The sequence below is a fragment of the Engystomops pustulosus genome, chromosome 3 (assembly GCF_040894005.1).
Source record: "Engystomops pustulosus chromosome 3, aEngPut4.maternal, whole genome shotgun sequence".
Taxonomy (NCBI): domain Eukaryota; kingdom Metazoa; phylum Chordata; class Amphibia; order Anura; family Leptodactylidae; genus Engystomops; species Engystomops pustulosus.
Window position 1 is genome coordinate 125950390 of NC_092413.1, and position 27160 is coordinate 125977549.

General features: G+C 39.1%; 1 protein-coding gene across 1 annotated transcript in view; it reads left to right on the forward strand.

Annotated features, from left to right (window-relative positions):
* SNAP91 (synaptosome associated protein 91) overlaps positions 1-16382 on the forward strand; it is an 87648-nt gene extending 71266 nt beyond the window's left edge. The window contains exons 22-31 of the mRNA XM_072142030.1: positions 3228-3305; positions 5416-5496; positions 5577-5747; positions 7802-7948; positions 10605-10635; positions 11506-11617; positions 12143-12226; positions 13274-13378; positions 13465-13574; positions 15070-16382. Coding sequence (XP_071998131.1) covers positions 3228-3305; positions 5416-5496; positions 5577-5747; positions 7802-7948; positions 10605-10635; positions 11506-11617; positions 12143-12226; positions 13274-13378; positions 13465-13557 — 902 coding nt within the window. The 3' untranslated portion in view covers positions 13558-13574; positions 15070-16382. The remainder of the gene's footprint in view (positions 1-3227; positions 3306-5415; positions 5497-5576; positions 5748-7801; positions 7949-10604; positions 10636-11505; positions 11618-12142; positions 12227-13273; positions 13379-13464; positions 13575-15069) is intronic.
* Positions 16383-27160: the final 10778 nt, after the last annotated feature.

Genomic DNA, 27160 nt, shown 5'->3' on the forward strand with positions numbered 1-27160 from the left:
CAATTTAAGGATTATGGAGGCACCTTTGCTCTTTAGAACTTTGAAAGCTGCAGAAATTCTTTTGTAACCATGGCCAAATCTGTGCTTTGCCACAGTTCTGTCTCTGAGCTCCTTGGGCAGTTCCATAGATCCAGAATTCTCATGTGCCCTGCCATGCACTGTGAGCTGTGAGGTCTTCTATAGGCATTTCCTAATCAAGCCCAATCAGTTTAAATAAACACAATGAAGGAGTAGAACCATCTCAAGGAGGATCAGAAGGAAATGGATAGCATGTGAGTTAAATTTGAATGTCACAACAAAGGGTCTGAATACTTATGACCATGTGGTATTTCAGTTTTTCATGTTTAATAAATTAGACAAAATATCTACATTTCAGTTTTTTTGGGTGTAGAGTGTACATTAATGAACAAAAAAAAAAGTTTTTGGATTTACCAATTTGCTGCAATGAAACAAAGAGTAAAACATTTAAAGGGGTCTGAATATATTCTGTTTCCACTATAGTTCAAACTTGAAATTAAATACGCCACTATTTCTGACCACATTAAACACTGGCAATGAAGTTGTTAGGTCAATGCCAGCTTTCATACAGCTTCTATTAACGCAACATTTAAAAAGAAGTTATGGCTCTTGGCGTATGGGATAGGGGAAAAAACGAAAAAATGGCAATGGATATCCACGAAGGTTAATGGGTTGTCCGACTGTTATTAAAATGTAGCTTTCGGTCTGGGGAGTGCATGTAAAAAGAAAACAAAAATAAAGCTGCACTCACATGCTCTTGCTATCTTGGTGACCCACGCCACAGTCCCTCGGATCAATGCTGCTGTTCATTAACAGGGGAGCGGAAGCTCGGCTCCAACAACTTCTGGCCTGGCACACCCACCTGTCTTCTGTACCCGCTCCTGATGCAGCGCTGAGTACAGTTTTTTTTTTTTTGTTTTTTAATACCCTCCCCAGCCAGACTACTACATTTTGAAAACAGTCTGACAACCCTGACTAGAAAAAAAGTCTTCACACTAGAGACTTCCCCACCTGTGTCAAAGTTTTAGACAACCAGAGGAAGACACGTCTCTCACAATCATTTGAGCTACATGTAAATGTATTGAAAACAAAAAACCAGAGCTTGACTCTTTAGGGACAATTTGTAGTATATAAAATGATTTCTCTGAAGTTTCTGCTTTTTTTGCTTATTTTTTTGGACTAATCATCTTTGGATTACAAAATTTGAACCAAAGCTAAAAATACATTGGCATGAAGTATTGGATGATGTGTTAGGCTCTAGTCAATTTTTGTGTTCTTTTATGTTTAGACCTGCTTACAGTGGAAGCAATACATTTTTTAATTCTTTGTATATTTTCTAAGTAAATAAATCTCTAAAGTTGTTATTGACAACAACCCTCCAGTCCACACTGGCAAAGAAGTCAAACCATTGATGTCCATGAATTAAACTGTGTGTAATAATGAGAAATGACACTGTATAATAAACCCTTAAAGAAATAGAGGAGCAAAAACCACGGGAAGTCACCAGCTGAAATACATCCGTAATTAGGAAGCAATCCTCCCATTTAGACCCCCTTTTTTAACACGTGTTAAAATCTGAGCATGCTATATACTTTTGCAACTCACATGCATGAAAAACACACCGTACAAGTCTACAGAGACACATGGATTTTTTACTGATCAATTGCCATAGAAAACATAGACTACAGTCATGAGTCTTTTTCATGCAACTCTGATGGAAAATGTCAGTTCACTCACCAAACCCTGATCAGACTCTGACACAAGTGTGAAAAGGGGCCTCCGTGCATAAAAATATCTGCAGGTTCATCATATGACCAACAAAATGGTGTCTTATTACCAAGATGCCACATAAGAAACCTCCCATGATGGGTAAAACACAGTGAGCTGTGTCAAGACTTTTGTTATTGTTGCAATCCATAGTGATGGCAATTGTTTCAGAAGAATTCCAAAGCTACTGAAGGTCCCAATGAGCACAGTTAAGGGCACAATCCAGAATCGGAAAGAACATCATTTCACCATAGACGGGCCATGATCAGGTGTTCATTGCAAGGGAAGAGGGGAGAAAGCATTGTCAGCAAAGTTATTCAGAAGCCAAGGACCCCAAGTGGAGAGCTACAGGCAAAGACCAATGTCAAGACGTGCTTGAAAAGAAATCTGCTTCCATCTACCAGCATGATGATGATGATGATGATGATGAAGTGAGGAGGGATATTTCAGCAAGACTATGATCCCCAACACACATCCAAGGAATCTTCTAATTGGTTTCAGAGAATAGCCCAGCTATCTGTGCCATTTGCACTTTGTGCAAAGTATTAAATATCAGTAAGCATGTTCAATACATTTTCGCTGTGTCCTCTCTCATTATTACATGTAATATTAAGTGAACCTTTCTCCAGTAAGGTCATTTTTAGCTGGTGACCGGTTTTAATAGCCCTCACTATGCTGATTTTAAAAGTTCCTTTGTCAGCATTCTGATTACTGCCAGTGCTTTATAAAACTTTATTTCACATTACCTAGCTCCAGTAATGGTGCAACTCCAGTCCCAGTCTCCTCAATGCATTCTTCTCCCTCCGCTACTCACTCCCCCCACAGTTTACTGCCTTTAGCTCCCTTTACCTGTCATACACATTTAGCAGGCAGGGACGGTAAGGAGGCAATGAGGAGACAGATGCAGGCTGTTGCAGCTACCTCCCCCCTGGGACTCGCTACACGCTGCTGGTAGGAAGCTAGATAATGAGACATTATGTTTATATAGAAGCGGCAGTATTCAGAATGCCAACAAAGGCTTTTTTAAATTCAGCATAGCATAGGTTATTAGAACCTGTAACCAGCTAAAAATGACCTTCCTGGTGATCTGCTTTAAAGAAAATCCATCATTATAAATCAGGACACTTACTAATAGATCCCGGCACTGAGACTGTAGCAATCTTCTTATACTTGTTATCCATGGCCTCTTTCCTTCTAAAATCAACCTTAAGATTATGCTAATGAGTCTGAAGGGCTCCTGGGGCTGTTAACTGAGCCCCTCCATGCTGCAGCTTCGCAGGCAAGCATTTAGCCTGTAACCTCTGTAATATTTTCAGTATACAGTATATTAAATTACCTATTTATATTGCACTTCTGACTGAAATGAAGCTTTTTAAATGCTGATGTTACTTTTACATGTTATTAAGATTAGTCAAAAATTTTATTTTTTTTTATTACCACAGTGGATTCTTTTGCTGCTCCAGCACCTGCACCCACTGCATCTCCAGCCAAAGTTGAACCTGTGATTGACTTATTTGGTGGTGGGTACACCCAAGAAATTGAAGGTTTATGATATTGCTTGTAAAACATATTTTCTTTTTACAATGGCGTTAATACATTGTCAGATATATAGCTCTTCAAAGTTTCTGTAACTACATGCGATCAATGAGCATTTTCTTCACCTTCATAGTTTCCCTATTATGTGATATATAGGCCATACCACATTTCTGGAACTGTAAGAAAATGACAACTCATGACAGGAACTTTCAGTGTTTATAATTTCTATGATAAAAGCTTGTTTAGTTTTGTTGTTGTTGCCCTGTAACAGAGCAGAACAATAGTATAAAGGAGTGCAGGGGGAGTATGTGTTGAACAACACGGATATGACTTTATTAATTGTCTGAAGTGTCTGTTTTAGTGCCGTAAACACACAATTTTTTAAAAAACTGACAACTGTTGTTCTTCACTGCTTTTAGCGTTTGTGCATACATCCCCATCAGGGTTCATTCATAGTGGGAATATATCTGTGCAGGTGTCAATGGCCACATCTAGATGAAATCCATGGTGATTTACATGCTGCTGATTTGCAGTGCTTGACCAGTTCTGGGACCTTCCAGAGCCAATTTTGGCCTATTGCTGCCTTAGGTCTACCCCTGATCCATTGCCATATTCGGCTCCCTGAAATTACAGGCAAATCTGTAAAAAGTATCTACAGATTTGGCTATCTGATCAGAAGAGGCAGAGAGAGTATACTCGCACAGTGTCACTAGCTCACTGACACCCTGTGACTGATGCTGTCTCACACACTAGTAGGCACACAGGCACAAGTACCTTACAGGTAGCAATCTACTTCATCAGGCAGGGGACTTCATCACAACTTCTTCCCTAAAAATACCACAGTTCATATAGTGCTGCTTAGATAACTGCGATGGATAATATATATTTTATTTTTTTTAACGCACAAAGTGTCAGAATGGCAATTAAAGCAGTAACTCAACATCAGGTGAAACTCCTCACAAAATGCATGTGTAAAAGTTATTTATATAAGTAACCATATGTGCTTTGTTCTTCAAAATCGGTAATAATTAACACTTCAAAACACATATTATTACTTGCATAAAACCTATTACTACTTTAGTGTTTTGCCTGATGTGTTTAGTGTATTTCAAAACAAAATTCCAATGTGTCATATGAACGCAATAACAATGCTGTATTGTGTCCTTTTACATACAGCACTCTATTTTATATACACGCCCCTACTGTATACAGCAACTCTAATTTATTTATCAATGGCTCTTGCTAATTCATTTACATCGGACCCCTTTAATTTATTCAACAGGCTTAATATACCACCCCCATACACTCCCTAATTAAATAATATACAGTATTCCATATGTGGCCCTCCTATATAGAGATCCCCAATTTAATTATATGCACCCCCATAGACGCTGTTTATATACAGAGCATATACGGTGCAGACACACAGATGTCAATTGCATCAGTTTCTTAGTCTCGGATGTAATTGATTTTTCTGTTTAGTACAGACTTGTCAGTGTTTGGCAAGGCCATACTGCTGATGATATGCCGCCCTCCTAAGGGCTCTGCAGCTTCAGGCCTCATGGCAGATGCAGCCCTGTGACCTTCCTTTCCACTACTGTTAATGCAAAATATTGAAACTCTGTTATGAGGGCAGTGTGTGGCTGATGAGAGGGTTGTCTGCTGCAGCATCGATTGTGCCGATATTGGCCCATCTATTTGGAAGGGTCTTGTATTGATTTCTCGAAACTGCTGAAAATTAAAATTGCATAGAGATGGCAGATGCATTGAATTTGATTTCCCAGTCCCTACTGCAACATATACTATTATTCTGGACCGTAGACTAACGGGCGCACTTGAGGTGGGGCTTGGACCTATAATACAACTGATCAATCCTCCTCTTCTCCTGAAATTGGGAGGCCCTGATGGGCTTCTTATGAGACCGGTGGGGTTCCTACCCTGTACACTTATGTGATTGTTAAACAACTGTGAGTGTGTTACTTTTACTCAATGCCAATTTTCTTTATTACCTAAAAATTTCAGTAGTGGTTATACATTAGTAACGTTTATCCATTTTTATCTCCCTTTCATCCTCAATCTATTGTGACATGACAGATGCATTTGGAAGTGTATCTGAGCCACAGCCCGCAGCTTTGGCCCCTACAAGTTCCTCAGCGTCAGCAGATCTACTAGCTGGTGAGTTTCTTGCACTGGAAACATTTTCTAACATTTGCCTTATGTGCTTGACAACTTTCAATTGTTTTTATTTTTTTAAGGGTTTGGAGGATCATTCATTTCACCATCTCCTACACCCATTGCCCCAGCACAGAATACCCTAATACAGCCTGGCTTTGATGCCACATTTGGAGCCAGTCAGCCAATTACTGCCACTGCCCCTGCTCCGGCTGCAGCCACCACAGCATCCAGCGGCACTTTTGATCCTACAGGTGCGGCTAAAAATATCTTGAAAAATAAAACTATTTTATTCAAGAACATCTTATCTAAACTTTCAGAAAGTAACATACCCAATTATGGGTGATGGGTCTGTTTTCACTTTTACTTTGCAATGGGATTGTCTGATTGCCACAGTTTCTGGTCCTGGTACTCCTGGCAACTGACTTGGGTCTGCTCCCATAGCAGAATAGTGAAGGGGAAGTTATATATGACCACTGCTGCTTCTGTCAGAGTCTAATAACCACATAGCACAACACACTGTAGGGGAAGATGTATCATTGGTTTTGTCAGTTTTTAAAGTATTTTGTCGCATCTGATGATTTGTGCCACATTTGCAACATTTTTCCTAGCCACTTCAATCCCTGGCACAGAATTTTTGTGCCATCTTTTTTTTCTAACTGTGTGTTATATACACTACATATAATTTTATGTATGTGTGTGTTTGTATTTATGTGTATATATTTATATTGGTCAGAGTTTGATTTCTCACATGTAAAACATTGATTTCTTGAAGTCCAGTTTCTGGCTCGATATTGGTGGTAGCAGCTATTATCATGATCCACCTGCAACATCTAGAGACAATATGGGATTTTTCCACATGATTGGACCTGGCTATTTTGGATTTTGGCCAGTCCTTAACAATTTTCTTAGTAGTTATACACCAGGCCTCTTCGATTAGAAGAACTTGTATACATTTGTAAAGATCCCCCGTGATTTGTATTGTTTGTTATACTTCTATTGTTGCACTATGTATCTGTATGACCGATCACTTGCTTGGTTGATAATGTAGTTGAGGTTTATCATCATTCTGCACGGCACAAATGTATAAAATGCTGAGCTTTTCTATAACTGCTTGGGCTGTCACTGTGCTATCATTTTGTACTACTTTCATTTTTTTCCTTTCATTTGGACACTTTCCATGCTGTGGCTGTGCTGCACTGTTGCGTTGGTGAGTTTTTCTTTCTGAAATCTGTTACTTGGCACCAGAACAACCTATCTAGTTAAGTAAGCAGCAAGTGTCAGACAATTTATAACATTTCACATCTCTGTCCGCTACGAAGACAACATTTAAGCGGGAAGCTCTGTTATCTCAGAATGCCCAAATTTAATGTGGTCTGTTCTGTATAAGAACTATAGCAATATTTTTTTGTGTGAATTTTATTGACACTTTCATTTATTAAAGGTTTAAAGATTTTATGTATTCATCATTTCACACTGTTGTTCTAAAACTGGAAAAATGCTTTAACAACTCTGTAGAGAGGCAGTGCTACAAATAAAGACTTGTAACCTATAGTCGCTCTTCTGTGCATAACCTTTAAGATGGCCCTCATGCTGAATAACTCTGGGCACTTTGCAAATTGCTCAATTATGAGTGTCAATATTCTCATCCAATAAAGCTCCTTCAGGCCAGGGAAACTCATGTTGGAATTTCCCAATAGATTTAGCATTTTTTGCTGTCACATGGTATCCCAACATTGCATATTGTATAATGTCCTTCTCTTTCTTTGTTATAAGTCTCCCAAAATATCAAACTTTTAACAATGCAAGCAAATGAGGAGTCCCTGTGGCTGAACAGAGTCCCTCACTCCTTACAGTTTATTTGTATAGAACGTTTAAAGAACCATTTGTGTTTAATGCTGATTCTCCTGGAATTGGTCGGTCGCTTTTAGTGGGACTAAGTTCCCACAGTAAAAATGGGGTTCTAAATGAAATTGATTACTAGTGGGATGCTTTACAAATATTAGGAATATAGTTCATGTTCCATGTATTGTCATGATTCTGTGGTCTCTGAACAATCCTAACAGTAAAAAAAAAAAAAAATTATTTTTTTTGTCTTGACTGATTATGGTGTTTGTAAAAATCTGTGACTTCTAGAAACCATTTACATCTGATAAGGTTGTAGTTTGTAAAGATATACGTTTTGTAGATTATATATACATTTTTGTTCTTCTTAATCCTTTAATGCATTGAAAGGTAAAATTATAAATGTCCAACATTTCTGTGTCTCATTCAGTTAGTGACATTTGATCTTTATTTTCTGCATCAGTATTTGATGGCTTAGGCGATCTACTTATACCAACCATGACCCCTTCATCTCAGCCAACATCTTCACTCACCTCTGCAAACAATGTCGGTGGTGCTGGCAAAGCTTTAGGAAGTGACCTGGATTCTTCTCTTGCAAGCTTAGTAGGCAGTAAGTGTGCTCATACTCATAATTTCACGTATCTGCATATGTGTGTGTATATATATATTACTAATCGATAAGTGCATGTTCAGTATACAGGGAACAACAGACACAACCTAGACTTATTTAAAAACGGGAGACTCCACAGTGGGGCTGTGGCGTCAGGGTTGTGGAGTCGGTGACAATTTTGATGAAGTCAGAGTCGTGTTAAAATGGACCGACTACACAAAAACACAAAATAAATTTCTAAATATTTTGACATTTCCTTTAAATCTTTGTTCTGTTCCTGATCTAAGGACTTATGCCAGGGGTGAGCAACATTTATTGATTCCAGCGCCATACTGTCATAGTGCTTAAATTTTATGGGGCTGCATCTGTAACTAGCAAACTAGATGCACCAACAGGCACAGTACAAAACAAAATACCAAAGTACAGCAATAAATACCACTCCAGAAACAGCAGATAATTATAGTACTGGAGACCTCTGGGGCAGGCTTAAAATATCAGTGACCCCTGTAGACGACTATACTACTGGAGACCCCATAGAAGAAAATACTAGAGCCACCCAGAGCATAGGACTAATAATACTGGAGCCACCCAAAGCATAGGACTAATGATACTGGAGCCACCCAGAGCATAGGACTAATGATACTGGAGCCACCCAGAGCATAGGACTAATGATACTGGAGCCACCCAGAGCATAGGACTAATGATACTGGAGCCACCCAGAGCATAGGACTAATGATACTGGAGCCACCCAGAGCATAGGACTAATGATACTGGAGCCACCCAGAGCATAGGACTAATGATACTGGAGCCACCCAGAGCATAGGACTAATGATACTGGAGCCACCCAGAGCATAGGACTAATGATACTGGAGCCACCCAGAGCATAGGACTAATGATACTGGAGCCACCCAGAGCATAGGACTAATGATACTGGAGCCACCCAGAGCATAGGACTAATGATACTGGAGCCACCCAGAGCATAGGACTAATGATACTGGAGCCACCCAGAGCATAGGACTAATGATACTGGAGCCACCCAGAGCATAGGACTAATGATACTGGAGCCACCCAGAGCATAGGACTAATGATACTGGAGCCACCCAGAGCATAGGACTAATGATACTGGAGCCACCCAGAGCATAGGACTAATGATACTGGAGCCACCCAGAGCATAGGACTAATGATACTGGAGCCACCCAGAGCATAGGACTAATGATACTGGAGCCACCCAGAGCATAGGACTAATGATACTGGAGCCACCCAGAGCATAGGACTAATGATACTGGAGCCACCCAGAGCATAGGACTAATGATACTGGAGCCACCCAGAGCATAGGACTAATGATACTGGAGCCACACCAGTCAGGACCCAGAGCACATCAGCAGGAGAGATTCTGTTGATGCCATTCTTGATTCAGAATTATTGCTGTGTGAGCATGGCCTTAATTGGGACCTTTAATTGTGCCCCTATGTTTTTGCCTTGGCTTTTTGACGTCCTATCATCTCTACTCAGTTTTATCCTTTTTAATGTCCAATTTCTGCTTTCTCTCTCTCTCTATTCTAATTTTTACTCCTCTCCTCTTTGTGTGTTCTCTTGAGCAATTTATGCCAGTTCAATAGGTACCTATGTTAGAAATGAAGACACCATTTTTAATTTTTTTTTAATTTTCAGCATAGTCCCCTTTTAGAAAGATACACTTCTCCCAACGTTCCTGCCATTTTTTTTTAACCCCTCCAAATAATAGGATTTGTCGAACTCTCCAAAATACGCCTCTGTCTCGGCAATGACTTCCTCGTTTGAGCTCATTTTATTTTCCCACGAGCCATTTCTTCATTTTAGGGAACAAGAAAAAGTCGCAAGTTGATTGTTACTTAGTTTCTAATGATGATTCCAGGTTTCATCAATGGTGACAACTGGATGCAAAAACTCCTTCGGATCATGCTTTAATTGCTCCAAACACTGCTTCAAAGTTAACAGCTGCATCCGCTTGTTGTCCACCGTGAGCAATCGCGGCACCCATCGGGCTGACAATTTTTTCCTCGCCAACTTATCATGTAAAATAATAATTGCCATTCCAGTTGACACACCTACGGCCTCTGCTACCTCGCCTACTTTCGTTCGTCGATCAGCGAGTATCATGTCATGGACTTTTTGAATGATTTCTTCAGTATCCACATTTGCCGGGCGCCCTGGTCGCTCCTCATCAAAAAAGGATGTTCGCCCACATTTAAATTCCTTGAACCAATATCTAACTGTGGTCATAGATGGCAAAGTGTCCCCATAAACAGCATCCAACTTTGCTTTTATCTCCTCACATTTTTTCCAAATTTAATCCAAAAACAAAAAGCGAATTACTGAACGATACTGCTCTTTTTACATCTTAGCGAAAATCGTGAAGCATGTCTTACTGAAATGGTTGCCAAATCCAAACTAACCTATCAATCAGTCTACAATTTGTTTTGCCGTCATTTGATAGATGGCAGCACACGAGTGTGCCTATTAAACCTGGGTATTCAGTGTCTATTACTAAAATCCTGAAAGTTTTTGCCCAAAGAGATATATGCCTGGGAGAGATATAGTACATTGTGTGATGCAGTCGCAATACTAATGTTGTGGGGGATGTGGCTCTCTTATGCATTTTATTTTTTGTTTTTAGATCTTGGTATTTCTGGAACCACTGTTAAAAAGTAAGTAACGTCTAGAAGATGAACCTAAAACTATGCACACTGTGGATGAGAAATTCAGAATGATACATTTCCAATTTAAGACTGTTCTGTACCATGTTATGTGAACCCTCAAAACCGAAGTAATAAATCATGGATTTTACAGAGTACCAGCCACAGCTGTACAGGCAGTCCCTGGGTTACGTGCAAGTCAGAACTGTATATTTTATAATTGTAACTCCAGACAGATTTTTTTTTGGTCTCTGCCAATTGGATTTTAAAAATGTTGGATTGTCATTGACACCTTTAAAGAGGACCTGTCACTCATATAAAAGGCACTAGGAGCTGCTTACTAAAGTATGCAGCTCCTAGTGCTACAACAGATGTAGCAGTATTACATTGCTTGCATTATCAGAAACCTCCGATAACTCTAGCAGACACTGCCGCACAGTACAATAGAAACGCAGTACCACGCTGTAAGCGGTCGGGCATATTCATGAGGGGATGGGATTAGGGGCGGTGACTGCTTCATGAAGCACATTACAAATCACAGTCTGGTCTGTGTAGTTTTTTTTTTCAATTGCCTTTATCCGCCTTTTCTCCATGCTCTGTTGTATCACTCTTGCACAATTTTAACATTTTTGCACAATTTCAGGTTTTGTATTCATGATTTTTAATTACTGGGTGGCATTTTTACTACTCTCTTTTAGAATAATTTCTGGAAAAAAATTATTAATGGTGGTGGGGTAAATATGTATGCCTATTTAACAAAAATATATAAAATTGAGGAAGCAGTGTAAGGATAAGCCTGGCTTATTCCAGTATATCAATCTCGTGTACACATGGACATTTCCATCTAGCTTATGTTTCACGGTTTATCATGTAACTGCTCAGGGGAGACCTTCAGTGGAATGCGGGAGAGAAGAAGCTGACAGGAGGGGCTAACTGGCAACCAAAGGTAGCACCGGCCACGTGGGCATCTGGTGGTCCATCATCATCTTCTATGGTAATTATTTACTTACTAATGAGTGTGTTGTTTTTGAGTACAATAAATGCCAAAAGTACATATCCTAGATTTTATACAGGGGTATATAAATGTGTGTCAGGCAGTCAACAATCATTTCAAATTCTGCACATACAAAAATATATTTTTAGTTTATTTACTGAAGCATTTTAGAAAGTAGTTTCCATTTTTCTTGAGGAAGGGAGTTGTCTCATCAGTAATATTTATCCCCTTTCCACAATTCCAGCTGCTAGACCCCCGACAATCACTAGAATGGGGGATCTTTAGTTCACCTTATCTGCTTTGGATTTTCAGGTTTTACTGCAATGTATTTTGTTAGGGAAGACATATAGTTAATGGAGTCGAAGACAAAGTTGTGTCCTGTTCTCCATTGACTTCTATGGGACTTCAAATCTGCTAGCAGCTTCACAGAATTCAGTTTTCAAAATAATGAACTCATGTCGTATATGTTACAATAAAAGAAGTTTAAAAATAAGTACATTTTTTTTTTTAATTTTTTTTTTATAGCAAGGATCTGCTCCTCCAGGCAATGCGGGAGGCCAAGCAGCAAGTGCTGCTCCAGGTGCACAGCCCGCTGCAGGATTTGGTATGGTAAGTGTTCTAACATGGGACAATATAACTTTTTACTTAAATGGAACACCCCATTTAGAAACCCCATTATTGAAATTGAATATATCCTATTACATGTTCTGTTAAATTATTTAGAAAAGGCTTAAAGGAAATCTAGTATCAAAAATTAAGCTCGAGCAAATCCAAAAATACTTTCTAAACTACACTTTACCTACCTAATCTGCTATACATCGGCAGTGGCTACTGCGTAGCAGTACCCTCTGCCATTCCTCTTACCTGTCCTTGGCGTGTACCCTGAAGCCGGGGCCACTACTCATGCACAGAGCAATGAAGGAGCCCAACCGCTATAGAAATAATAAAAGTGTAGATCGCTGAGATAATGTATTTTACGATTTGGTAAAACTAGATTACGGCTTGGAACGTTACTAGCAACCTACCGTCACATCTACCTTAATAGGTAGATTTCTGATGTTGGGTTTCATTTAAAGGACATCTACCACAAGATTACTGGTGGTAGACTATCCTCTTATGCATGCTCGGCTTTTATAAAGTCTTTTTCTCTCCAGTTTTCTTTAGAGTTAGCTGGAACCTCTGTCATCATCCCCTAGAGGTAACGAGCATGCATAAGAGGATGGTCTACCACCAATAATCTGTCTACAAAACTTGTTTTTATTGCTAATGATTTAATGTATTACTTTATAATCCTTTAACCCTTTCACTACTGCGGTTCACCGCGATATAAATAAAGATTATTATTATTATTATTATGTAAGTCTATAACCCCCATTGTGTATTACCTTTTCCAAATTGCAACCATTGATGAGGCATATGGTATGTCTCGGACAACCTTATGCTCCCTGTAAAGAATTCAACTAAACTTCCATCACAGATTATAGCTCTTCTCTAATGGTTCATAAAAAAATCTAATGGAACATAGATATAGTACTGAGAATCATACCTTTAGATACTGACTTGAATAGAATTTTAGTTATTGATCAGTTGTGATAATTAGGATTTACTAGTAAAAGTTTACACATTTGACGTTCCTACATTCTTTTTTTTCTTTAGCCTGCATCCGGGACAGGGGTACCGATTATGCCCCAACAGCCAATGATGTATGGCCAACCTATGATCAGGCCGTCATTCGGTGGAGCCTCTGCTCCTGGCGCACCGGTAAAATTGATTTCTTAGAAGTTCCATGCTTATTTGTTTTTCAGTTACTGTATCTTTTATGTGTTTGATTTTTTTTTTACTTTTAGCTATCTCCAAGTATGACTCCTGCTTCACAAAGCCCCAAAAAGCCCCCCACAAAAGATCCATTAGCAGATCTCAACATCAAGGACTTCTTGTAAATCTGTAAGTTAATAAGGTAATTCCTGTAAGTTCCCTTTGATTATATTTTCCCTTGGAACCTGACATGTGACATGAGATGTTTTCACTTCTTGTACAAGAATTGTACGGTATAATGGGGACTGTCTTTTTATAGTAAATACTTGAATTTTAAATCAAAGTTCTTACCAGCTGGGGTTCAGCAAAACAATGTGCTTCTCTGCTATGTAGTAAAGGGCTGATGCAGCTAAACTGTTTGTGGAGTCTCATGCAATGAATGTTTATAGACTCGGTTTGATTTTGTCGAGGCAGAGATTGGGTCCCAATTTATTACAAATAAAGCTGCCTGGATACTTTATTCTCCAAAGGTTTGGGTCACACATCAGTAATGTATCCACTAGGCCAGTGATGGCGAACCTTTTAGAGACCGAGTGCCCAAACTTCAACCAAAATCCACTTTTTTACCGTGAAGTGCCAACATGGAATTTTATACAGTAACTTAATGCTCCCTGTTCTTCCTCATCTTTCAATTGTATCGGCCCCCTAAGGCCAACAGTACAGTTGACAAGAGGAGGGCAAATTCAAACTACCATTGTAGCTTCTCTCGATACAGGAGGAATGGTGGGTCCAGCAGGAGGACCTACAAAGATAATGCACTTCTGTTATCACCTTCTCACTTTTCCCGCAGTTCCAAACAGCCAATAAAGTGTCACTTTAAAATAGCTAGCGCTTAGAGCAGCATCTCTTAAGTTGCCTGGGACTGTAGGAAGATTCAGTGTTTGGTGAACTCTGATGGCCTGAGTGCCCGCAGAAAGGGCACTGAGTGCCACCTCTGGCACCCGTGCCATAGGTTCGCCACCACTGCACTAGGCGGTGCTATCATTATATAAGCTTCTTTTTGACTGTCATCATTCTTTCATTCCTTGGGGAGCATTTATCCTGCCTTATACACTAATTCTCGTGTACAAGACGTAAAAGTTTCAATTCCTAGCATATCGCATGGATTTGCGACTTTTCTCCCCTTAAACCACCTCCATGGCAAGTGGGCAATACGGAGACTTGCCAACAGGGTGCATTTACAATAGCCTGCGCCAGCATCCTAGTTATCCGGGTTTTGACAGGATTGTGCGTTAAACTGGAACCTCCTAGTATACAGGGTGCTAATTGCACTTGTGAGGGATATCAAGGTTGGAGCACAATACACAATAAATTTATCCACATGAGCATAGTTTCCACAAAAACTTCTGTGTTGTGTGTTGTGCCAAAAACTGGTTTTCTGCAATGGATTGGAGGGGAGGTGGGGGTTATTACAGTTGTAATTTTCTTTTAAACTACCAGGTTTCATATATCATTTATTGTTGAGACGAGCCAGGAGTTGTAGCAGCAACATTGTGGATACAACTGTGTTTTTAAGTTGCTAGTTATCTGATCATTTAAAAAATAAAATCCTAAAGGATCTGCAATTTTATCGAAAAAAGGAGTGCAGGTTCAAGTAATTGTTTGTAAAGCTGATGTAGTTTTCTGTTTTCTCCTAGATTCTGTTTTGTGACCTGAATATGTAAGTCTGGAGCCTTGGAAGAACAGAATGCTGCTCAGAGTTTTCTAAGTGAGCCACCAGTACCAAACCCAGTGCTTAGATTTCTCTCTTCTGAAACGCGTAGCACAGCTGTGAAAGTAACCATTAGGATTCTGTATTACCCTAGCAGTAACCCGCTACTATATATCATATTTTGTTCATTTTTGTGTTTTTGAGTTTTCTGTGTTTTTCCCAGTTTTTCATAAGGTGTAACTTCCCCCATGCCTTCTAGTGCTTTTCCTGCCCCTGTCTGATGGGGGCAGAACACGCAGCTGTTGTGTGCTGAGCAGTCTGGACAGATGTGTCTGTGTTTTTGGAACGTTTCAATGTATATACTGTTTGGACATCCCTGTTTCTTCTATCAAATATGAAACCTTGTGTGATCACAGCAAAAAACACTCCAATACAACCCTTGTTTTGTGTGTGAGTGAGAACTACCCACTGGACTGTAAATTGTGGAAAAACAAACAGTTTGTTTTTGTGGTACTTTATATGTTCAAAGTTATTTATAAGTTCAATGCATATGAAAATCTTCCTCCACGTATATAGTTATGCACTCCAATAGAGACAAATCATATCAGAAATACTGTACATCATATTTATCTTTTTGTTGATTTTAAATATAATATATATTTTAATTTATATTTTTCCGTTTTTGCATCAAAATGAGTATATTGGTCCATTTTGCAAAATGAAGTATCATTTCATTGTAGTTGCAGCAGGGCTACTATTTTCCGTGGAGTATTTCAATTTTTCTTTTTTTTTTTTTTATCTTAAATTTTATTGTACATTCATCTTGTTTTTGTGTTTATTTTAGCACTTTTTCTTCTGAGTTCCCTGTGTGTAGTTTTGTACCATGTTTTGTGACTGAATTCCACGTGGATCCGATAGGTCCACCCCCTCCTTGTACATATTGTGCGCGTTTCATTTTTCGTTGACACACTCATCCTGTTGTGTGCTGACTGCTTTGGCTTAAGGTTTTGGTGCAAACAAATAAGGTCACTGTTGATCAGTGTTACAAGTGGCTTGGCAGCTGTTTGTAGAAGTTTATTGGGTAGGAACGACGTTCACCTGTTGTAAGTCTTTCAATTTAATTATTTATTCGATGGTCGTATCTGAATTAACTGTGGGGAAAACATACACTCTAAATGGGGATGAAGTATTTAAAATCAATTTCAAAATGGCTTTCCTTTGTATCATGGTTTAAAGACCCAGTGCATGTATGCCCTGTGAGATGCAATAAACACCTTGAACAGAAGCAAATGCAAAGTGCTGGTTGAGTCTGTTTTTTATTTATTGATTTGCGATTTTTGGCTAAACAAACATAATATTTCTTTATAAACAACATTTCTTTTAGTTTATGATTTATAATAATATACCCTTTAGTGGGGTGGTTTGGCTCAGATCTAAGGTCCTCCTTGTTATCTGTTCTACAGTCTTTTGATGAATAGACCAGCAGCAGCCTCGCCAAACAGTATATATGTATGTATGTGTGTGTGTGTGTGTATATATATATAATATATATTATACACACTCACCGGCCACTTTATTAGGTACACCTGTCCAACTGCTCGTCAACACCTAATTTCTAATGCAGCTCAGTGCATTTAGGCATGTAGACATGGTCAAGACAATCTCCTGCAGTTCAGACCGAGCATCAGTATGGGGAAGAAAGGTGATTTGAGTGCCTTTGAACGTGGCATGGTTGTTGGTGCCAGAAGGGCTGGTCTGAGTATTTCAGAAACTGCTGATTTACTGGGATTTTCACGCACAACCATCTCTAGGGTTTACAGAGAATGGTCTGAAAAAGAAAAAACATCCAGTGAGCGGCAGTTCTGTGGGCGGAAATGCCTTGTTGAGGTCAGAGGAGAATGGGCAGACTGGTTCGAGCTGATAGAAAGGCAACAGTGACTCAAATCACCACCTGAAAAAAGAGAAAAGGACAGCAATCCTGGATATTCCTAGAAGGTTTGGTTGGTGCTCGCAGCTGGGGATCCGGTGCTCAGAGTCCCATAAACAGCATAAGAGTGGAGAGAGCCACAGCACTCGGTACGGTTCAATTCCAAATCGTCTTTATTATAACATCATCAGGCATAAAATAGCAACGTTTCGATTCCAGATGCTTGAGAAAGATTCATCTGGAATCGAAACGTTGCTATTTTATGCCTGATGATGTTATAATAAAGACGATTTGGAATTGAACCGTACCGAGTGCTGTGGCTCTCTCCACTCTCAAATCACCACCTGTTACAACCAAGGTAGGCAGAAGAGCATCTCTGAACGCACAGTACGTCGAACTTTGAGGCAGATGGGCTACAGCAGCAGAAGACCACACCGGGTGCCACTCCTTTCAGCTAAGAACAGGAAACTGAGGCTACAATTTGCACAAGCTCATCGAAATTGGACAGTAGAAGATTGGAAAAACGTTGCCTGGTCTGATGAGTCTCGATTTCTGCTGCGACATTCGGATGGTAAGGTCAGAATTTGGCGTCAACAACATGAAAGCATGGATCCATCCTGCCTTGTATTAATGGTTCAGGCTGGTGGTGGTGGTGTCATGGTGTGGGGAATATTTTCTTGGCACTCTTTGGGCCCCTTGGTACCAATTGAGCATCGTTGCAACGCCACAGCCTACCTGAGTATTGTTGCTGACCATGTCCATCCCTTTATGACCACAATGTACCCAACATCTGACGGCTACTTTCAGCAGGATAATGCATCATGTCATAAAGCTGGAATCATCTGAGACTCATGACAATGAGTTCACTGTACTCAAATGGCCTCCACAGTCACCAGATCTCAATCCAATAGAGCATCTTTGGGATGTGGTGGAACAGGAGATTCGCATCATGGATGTGCAGCCGACAAATCTGCGGCAACTGTGTAATGCCATCATGTCAATACGGACCAAAATCTCAGAGGAATGCTTCCAGCACCTTGTTGAATCTATGCCACGAAGAATTGAGGCAGTTCTGAAGGCAAAAGGGGGTCCAACCCGTTACTAGCATGGTGTACCTAATAAAGTGGCCGGTGAGTGTGTGTGTGTGTGTGTGTGTGTATGTGTGTGTATATATATATATATATATATATATATATATATATATATATATATATATATATATATATATATATATATATATATTATACATTCAATCTTTTTGATCCACTGATCAAACGCCTTACAACAGTCTTGTGAATAGGAGATTAGTTTAAGATTTACTTTGATACTGGAGTTGCTAAAGCCAGACAGACCTCATGGGGCAACAGATGCTACAAAATATATGCGGTGGTCGATCGCAAATTAAGGTTTTATTCTCACGCCCATGTGCTCTCTGGGGCTTGATCCCGATGGGGGGAGGATTTATGGCTCTTCACCCCTCCTCCCTCCATAGGCAGACCGGGGCCTTGCCGCAAATCTGCCAAACTATAGGATATCTCCTATATCCTATGGTGCCATGATGTGTGCTCATTTCCAAGCATCTCCACCTACCCCCTTCCAAATAGGAACGCTACTTTAAAGCTCCACATGCACGATAAATAGTTGACGCAGTTCCAAGTACCTTTTATAAGGTTCTGTTTATGACTTCTGGCAGATACTTGCCTTAGTTTGACAGATTTGACCTTTTAAAACTCACAAGCACAAGAACCACTATTTATCCCTCGCTCCTTTGATGTTGTTTATCTTATGAGATATATATTTTATATATAGGCTTGTAATCCTTGCCCTGGACAATGTTATGGTATCATAGACCATTATAAAAGATTTCTTATTTTCTCACCATGATGTCATTGTGTGCTGTCTGCTGCATTCTTTTGTGGTCTTGAACTAGAAATTTTATACATTTATATTATATTGGAGATACATTTATACAGCTCATCACGAAATGGATGAAAAATCAAGTTGCTTGTATATGGTTTGTACTCTAACCAGGGGCATAGCTAGGAGAGCTTGGGTTCCATAGCAGATTTCTGCATGGGGCCCCCTTTCCCCATAAAAATTATACATATTGGTACAGACACATTTATAAAAACACACTCTTCTATGCACTCATGTACACACATTTATATATGCATAAAGTTTTAAACGCTTACACTCTTTTTTTATTTACTTGTATACACTTATACGCACACATTTATATACTTATATATACATTTATACACAATACATACAGTATTTACAAACCTGTACAGAATATACACACATACCTTATATACACATCAAATTTGCCCATAATACACATCAAAAGAGGACGTGCCAGCCGCAGGGAGGGATAATACCTCTTTAAAGATGAAGTGAATGCAGCCTCAAATGTAAGGATTAAAAATATCAAATATGACTAAAGTAGAAAAAGAAGCATTGACGTCCTTAAAAAAAGATAAGTCCAATTATCTTTATTGTGAAAAAATTATTGTGAAAAAACCAACAAAGGCAGAGCGACAGTCATCATGAATCCCTAGGATTATTGCCAAGAAGCTGAAAATCCACTACATGATACTAGTGTACATCGAAATTTAATCGGAGATCCTGCTATTAAAAAAAAAAAATTGATGAAATGTTAATGGAGTCAGAAGAAGATGGCATCATTTCAGAGTCTATCTACAAAGTGTTGATCAATCTCGTCTGCCTATATTGTATTTGCTTCCCATAATCCATAAGAACCTAGACCACCCCCCGTTGACCAGTCATGTCTAGTGTGCATTTAGTCTTCCAACCTTTATCAGTCTACGTAGATTCTTTCTTACAAAGCATAGTTTAAAAACTACCATACTGTTTGATGGATAGCAATTCCTTTTTAAATGAATTAGTAAAGGTAGATGCTTCAAAGGTTACTATTATATGTACTTTGGATAGCAAAAGCTTGTATACTAATATACCACATGTAGAAGGAATGCAAGCAGTGAGTGAAGCTCTCAGTTTAGATCCTAAAATCTTTATTGCGATCGCGGCGCCCCCGAACGTCATCAGAGGGCGGCGATCGGTTGCCATGGTAGCCTCGGGTCTTCTTTTGACACGAGGCTACATGGCTTCTGCAGTTTCGTTACAATGAGCCAGTGGCTCATTTTAATGAATGTGCTGTAAAAATGCCATATATTGCAATACAGAAGTATTGCAGTATATGGTAGGAGCGATCTGACCATCTAGGGTTAATGTACCCTAGATGGTCTAAAGAATAGTTAAAAAAAAAAAAGAAAAAAAAAGTTTGAAAAATAAAAAAAAATTATAAAATATTAAAAATTCACCCCCCCCTTTCCCTAGAACGGATATAAAACATAATAAACAGTAAAAATCACAAACATATTAGGTATCATAGCGTCCCAAAATGCCCGATCTATCAAAATATAAAAACGGTTACGGGCGGCGGTGACCTCCGAGGCGGGAAATGGCGCCCAAATGTCCGAAATGCGACTTTTACACCTTTTTACATGACATTAAAAATTAAATAAAAGATGATCAAAATGTCGCACAGACCTCAAAATGGTAGCAATGAAAACGTCGCCTCATTTCGCAAAAAATGACCCCTCACACATCTCCGTGCGCCAAAGTATGAAACAGTTATTAGCGTCAGTCAAAAAATTTTTTTTCTTTTTTGTACACATTCGTTTAATTTTTGAAAATGTATTAAAACACAATAAAACCTATATAAATTTGGTATCACCGCGATCGCACCGAACCAAAGAATAAAGCTGAGGTGTTATTTTGAGTGCACAGTCAAAGTCGAAAAAACTGAGCCCACAAGAGCGTGACACACGTGCGGTTTTTTAAAAAAAATTTTCCACATTTGGATTTTTTTTCAGCTTCGCAGTACACGGCATGTTAAAATAAATAACATTACAGGAAAGTAAAATTTGTTACGCACAAAATAAGCCCTCACACAGGTCTGTACACGTAAAAATGAAAAAGTTATGGATTTTTGAAGTTGGAGAGCGAGAAATGAGCCGAAAAACCCTGCGTCCTTAAGGGGTTAAATGAGGCTTGTTTCCTATCTGAACACGTGCCACTCTCATACAATTTACCTTATTTTATAATGTCCCGATTATACTCTATCTTGACGTAGAAGTTCGGAGAGATACAGAAAATGTACATAAATTTGTTTCTACCCTTTATTCTATTCTATCAAAGAAATAGTTTATTGTCCCAAGATAGTCGGCATGCCCAACAAACGTTCCAGGGAATGCCAAAAGGTTTGTTCATCGGGGCCAGAAGGATTTGCAGTAACGATACTAAATACTGCATACAAATGCATAGAAAGAGGCTATGAGAGATAAGAAATAGTAAGGATTGGTTTTTAAAAAAAATCGAGAGATGTAAGACGGAAAAAACCTCAGAAGAAGAAGTCCTGTTCATTTCTATGACCACCATGCCAATGTGATTAAGAAAGCTATCATTAGAAACTGGTCAGTGCTACAACATGATCACAAATATGGTAAATTATTTAAGAACCAGCCCCAATTCATGTATAAGAAAGGAAAATCTATTGCAGAGGAATTAAATCTGACGTTTCTAATATAAAAAGAAAATCTCTATACAAAATCTTTTTTACGTTCCCAAAAAAAGGCACATTTCCTTGCTTGAAATGCCAACATTGTAAAGCGATTTATTAGGGGAGATGAGTTTAATCGCCCTGGTAGAGGCACATTAATAGACATCAAATTTTTTTTTCATGCCAAAGTAGAAATGTGATTTATATGCTATATTGCCCGCGTTGCATGGCCTACGTTGGAGAGACATCGTGGAGTATTACAATTTGCTTAAACAAACATAAATCATCCATTAAACAACTACTATCTGTAAACGGTGAGGATAAATCTAAAATGACAAATAGTGGGAAGTATGAAACAGGAGTAGCTAAACACTTTAAAGAGATATCACATAGGATCTCCGATCGTTAATTGTGGAACAGATAGAAGGCACAGATAGTCACACAGAGTGTAAACTCCTCTAGAGGCAGGTATATTGGATTACAGAGTTGTGCACCCTCCACCCCTATGGTTTAGACATTTGACGCTCTGCGCCGTAGCTGTACGGCACAGAGGTGTGGGTCTTGTATAAAATGGGCTCACGGGCTGAGCCCCCTTCATACACAGGTGGGGTTTGTTGCATATTGCAGGAAACCCCACCGCTAATAACCACGGTCGGTGCTTGCACTGATTGCGGCTTTTAAATCCGATGCCATCTTGGATCCGATTGTTGCTTCCCACAACGTCATTGGGGTGTGGCGATCGGTTGCAGTATATGGTAGGAACGATCAGCCCATCTAGGATTAATATACCCTAGATTGTCTAAAAAATTAGTAAAAAAAAAAGTTAAAAACCTAATCATTCCCCTTTGCCTAGAACTGATATAAAACGTAATAAACCGTAAAATCACAGACACAATAGGTATCGCCGCATCCCAAAATGCCCGATCTATCAAAATATAAAACCGGTTATTGCCGGCGGTGAACCACATAATGGAAAATGGCTCTCAAATGTCAAAAATGCAACTTTTACACCATTTTATTTCACATAAAAAATGGAATAAAAAGGGACCAAAATGTCGCACAGACCTCAAAATAGCAGTAAAAACTTTGGGTTATTTTGGAAAAAAAAAAAAAGACAACTCACACAGCGCAGTACACCATAGTATGAAAAAGTTATTAGCGTCAGAAGATGCCAAATTGTTTTTATTTTATTTTTTTTGCTTTTTCGTACACAATCGTTTTAACTTTTGAAAATGTGTTAAAACGCAATAAATTCTATATAATTTTTTTATCACCGTGATCGTATCAAACCAAAGAATAAAGCAGGGGTGTTATTTGAAGCGCAGAGTGAAAGTCGTAAAAATTGAGCCTTCAAGAACGTGACGTGAACGTGATTTTTTTCAAATTTTCCACATTTGGATTTTTTTTCCAGGTTCCCAGTACATGGCATGCAATAATAATGTGACGGAAAAGTAAAATTTGTTTGCACAAAATAAGCCCGCACACAGCTCTGTACACGGAAAAATGAAAACGTTTTTGAAGGTGGAGAGCAAGACATGAGAGAAAAAACACTGCTTCCCTAACGGGTTAAATGAACAATGAAATTTTTATGTTTTTTTTTTTTATAAGAGAACATTATTTTATGTTTAGAGATAGTTTGTGTACTATGGCTAGCTTTAGGAATGTGTAATAAGAGTGATAGTGAAGTATTTAAGATTGTGGAGCTTATGTAATCAAGTGTGATATATACACACCTTGGCTTCTACTGCGCATGCCTGAAGGAGGAGGAGCTACTTCTGAAACGGCGCGGTTCACACATGTACGTTCAGTGAAGCCCTTAGAACTATCGGACGCTATACTTGCAATACGATATTACAAACTATGGACGATGAATGAAACATGGTCATTTTATGTGTTGCCATTTTTACTCGAATATGAAATATGAAAACTTTTTAAATAGTTAGTTGGCTTGCAAAAATCTTTTAACACTTTTTAGTGGCGCCATTTAATATTCCATGCGATGTACTGGAGTGGGAAAAAAATCCAAAATGCGGTGAAATTGGAAAAATAAAAGAAAACACGCTGTGTTCTGTTTTTATGGCTTTCATTCTCTGCTCCAACTGACACTTCCTCTTTATTCTTTGTTATCCCTGTGATCATATCAACATTAAAATCATATGTACAAAAAATATTTGCTGTTTTGCCAAAATGAGGGAAACCAAAACAAAGAGGTTAAATACTTAATCCAGATGAATAGTAACTTCTGGAGAGAGCGAGGCTGAAGGAGTTGTGGGTCGATGGGGTTGTTGATGCAGGTAGTGGGGAAGTGAAGGAAAGGAGCCTGGACACTTCCTCCTCTGTAACTGGCTCAAAGGAAGAGGGTGGGCTACCGGAGGGAAGGGGATCCATGGAGCTTGTGTATTGGTAAATTATTACCTTTCTTGGATTGTCTGTGTTTTTATAGTATGTGGCCAGGTCCTAGGTCTGAAGACCTCCTTAAGTGTTTTTTAGGATTATTTGATCAAGAGGAAATTAGAACTGTGAAACGGCTCTATATATAATCCCCCCCCCCCCCATAGCTGTCCTGAGGGGAAAATGTTAGATCCGTTCTGCTAGTTATTGATGGTGTTATGTGTAAACAATTCTATATTTTTAGTGAGGAAGTCTCATTATAGTTTTATTTTCTTTTTCCTGGAATGGTATTTGTCAGGGCAAGTGGGAAGGAAAGGTGAAATGTGATAACTGACACATTTTATGCAGTTAGTCCTCCAAAATACTGTTTAGGGAGGCGAAAATTGTGGAGAGCAAAGAGTGTGGCTAAAAGATAAATGATAAATACCAACTTTATTAAATATTTGTGCCAGTGTAGACCAGTATTTATCGATGTAATTGTACATAGGGGGGACAAAAGGAGCCTTATACGTGATAGTACTGCTTTTAAAATCTGAAAAGTTGTCCTCGGGCTAAACTATTAATGTGGAGGACCAAAGGCTGCACAAACTGTGTTAAAAGCTAGATAACTTTTATTTTGTTTATTTAGTTTTTAGTTGTTTTCAGTTGTGTCAAAAATGAAATGTTTTTTTATACTACAGATAGGTCAACCATATGTGATCTTTAGGTTTGCATAACATTTAGGCTTGATTCAGAAGGTCATCTGAAAATTCAAGTATATCCATGGAGGAAATGGACCAGAAAGCCATTAGACACTCTCTAGTAGACAGTCTATATCATCTGCCGCACATCCTAACTAGTATTGTGCACTTTGTCAATCTCTGTAGCAGCTAATTTTATATAATAAGTTTACATACACTATATAAAAAGCCACTATCATACTATCAGACATGAAATCTGAATAAACCGTTCCCATTTTAGGTCAAATAGGATTTACAAAATAATTTGCCAAATGTCTGAATAATGAGAGAATTTTTACTTTCTGCAATGTCAAAAGTTTATATACATTTCAATAGTATTTGATACTATTGACTTGGGTTAAAAGTTTTGGATATCCTTCCAGAAACTTCTCATAGGAATTGTATCCCATTTTTCCTGATGAAACAGGTGTAACTAAGTCATGTTTGTAGCCGCCTTGCTCGCATCTGCCTTTTCAGCTTAGCCAATACATTTTCAACAGGATTGAGATCAGGGCTTGAGATGACCAAAAGGGAAGTGGCGGTGCGCATAACAAAGCAGTCTGGAGTACCGGACTTCTTGTCCTCGCACTCTGTGCTGCTAACTTTAAGTTTGTTTTCTAGTTTGTTCCCAGTGTGTCAAGCTTGGCGACGGACAGCACCAGGATCAAGGTGAAGATGAGCGGAGGTAAGTATTTATAGCCTTTTTTTTGTTATTTTCAGTGGTTGATTTCCTTTTAAACCACTTTGTAACCAGTTTTGCAGTATGCTTTGGGTAATTGTCCATTTGGAAGACCCATTTTGTGTCCAAGTTTTAATGCCCTGGCTGATGTCTTAAGAAGTCGCTTCAGTATTGACACATTGGGGCACATTTACAAAGGCTACATGCACACTGATATACAGGGAAAGACCGGACACGTACGGCACCGTATCACTCCGTGCGGCCATTGCTGGTCTATGGGGGATGTATATATGTCCGGAAGCTTCCGGCCATACATACTTCCCCCTACAGTTGTGTGCTTAAGGACGTGCAACAGTTTTCTGGTGGACTTTGCACGTTCTTTTTGGTGCAAACTGCTTGCACGGGTATTTAAGAAGTGCCTGCACCACAATTGTGTCGCAAGCAATCCTTTTCATGTAACACAAATAAAGGGGTGTTCCGGTGCTCAGTCGGACCATGTGCCAGATTTAATATGCAAAGTCTGACAGAATTGTGCTGCACACCCCAAACTGTGCACCAAAAAAGTGGAGCATACTATCGCAGCTGTACAGGGGGCCCCAGATTCATGATGAATGTGCGGCAGAAATCCTGAATCTGGCGCCCCCAGCACACTACACAGGTAGTGAATGTGCCCCATACTGTTCGTTTCTCATGATGCCATCTATTTTATATGCATCAGTCCCTAATACAGCAAAACAAACACACAACATGTTGCTGCCTCCCCCGAGTTTCACTGTTGGGATGGTGTTCTCATGCTTTCAAGCTTCTCCCCTTTTACCTCCAAACATAACATTAGTCATTATGGCCAAACAGTTACATTTTAGTTTCGTCAGACCACAGGACAAGTCTCCATAAGTTAAGGGGGTTGTCAAGTTAGAAAAATAGCGAGAAGGGAAGTTGGAAGCTGTTGAAGCGGAGCTTCCTTGCCCCTGGAAACAAACATGAGCACAGCAGGGACTGTGGCGCAGGAGGAGGTAAAACATGTTTGTTTGATTGTGCAGCCCCCTAACCACCTTGTTATTTTTTCTAACTCTCAGACAACCCCTTTAAGGTCTATTTTCCTTTGCGTGCATCTGCAAACATTAATCTGGCTTTTCTTTTGGAGTAATGGCTTCTTCCTTGCAGAGTGGCCATTCAGCCCGTGTCAATAGAGTACTCATTTAATTTTGATTAATGACACACTCTTACCGGCTTCAGTGAGCATCTTCACAAGAGCTTATTCTTGCGTTCATGGAACTTTTGCTTACACTCTGGTGCGCTGAAGCCATCTCTTTCCTTATTGAGATGATGGCTGGACATTCCCATCTTGCCTTTACTTGTGTATAATTGTCTATACAGATTGACGAGGCACATTCACGATTTTAGGAATTGCACCTAAGAATGAACCAAACTTGTGCAAGTCCACAATTCTCTTCCTGATATCTTAGCTGATTTATTTAGACTTTCCTGTGATTTTACACGAAGAAGCATTGTGTGCAATATAATACAGCCACAGGTGTGTATTTCATTAACTGCCAATAAATAAATCAGAAACTTCCATAGACATTAAATAATTTGGGACAACCCATATGATTATGTTAAGGCATAGTAATGTTACTCCTATGCAAACGTTTGACAATTCTAAATAATTTTGGTAATCCTAATGGACCTAAAACAGCAAAGGTTTATTCTGATTTCATGTCAGATAGTGAGAAAAACATGCATAGGTGTCTTTTAGTGACTTATGATTTCAACTGTATA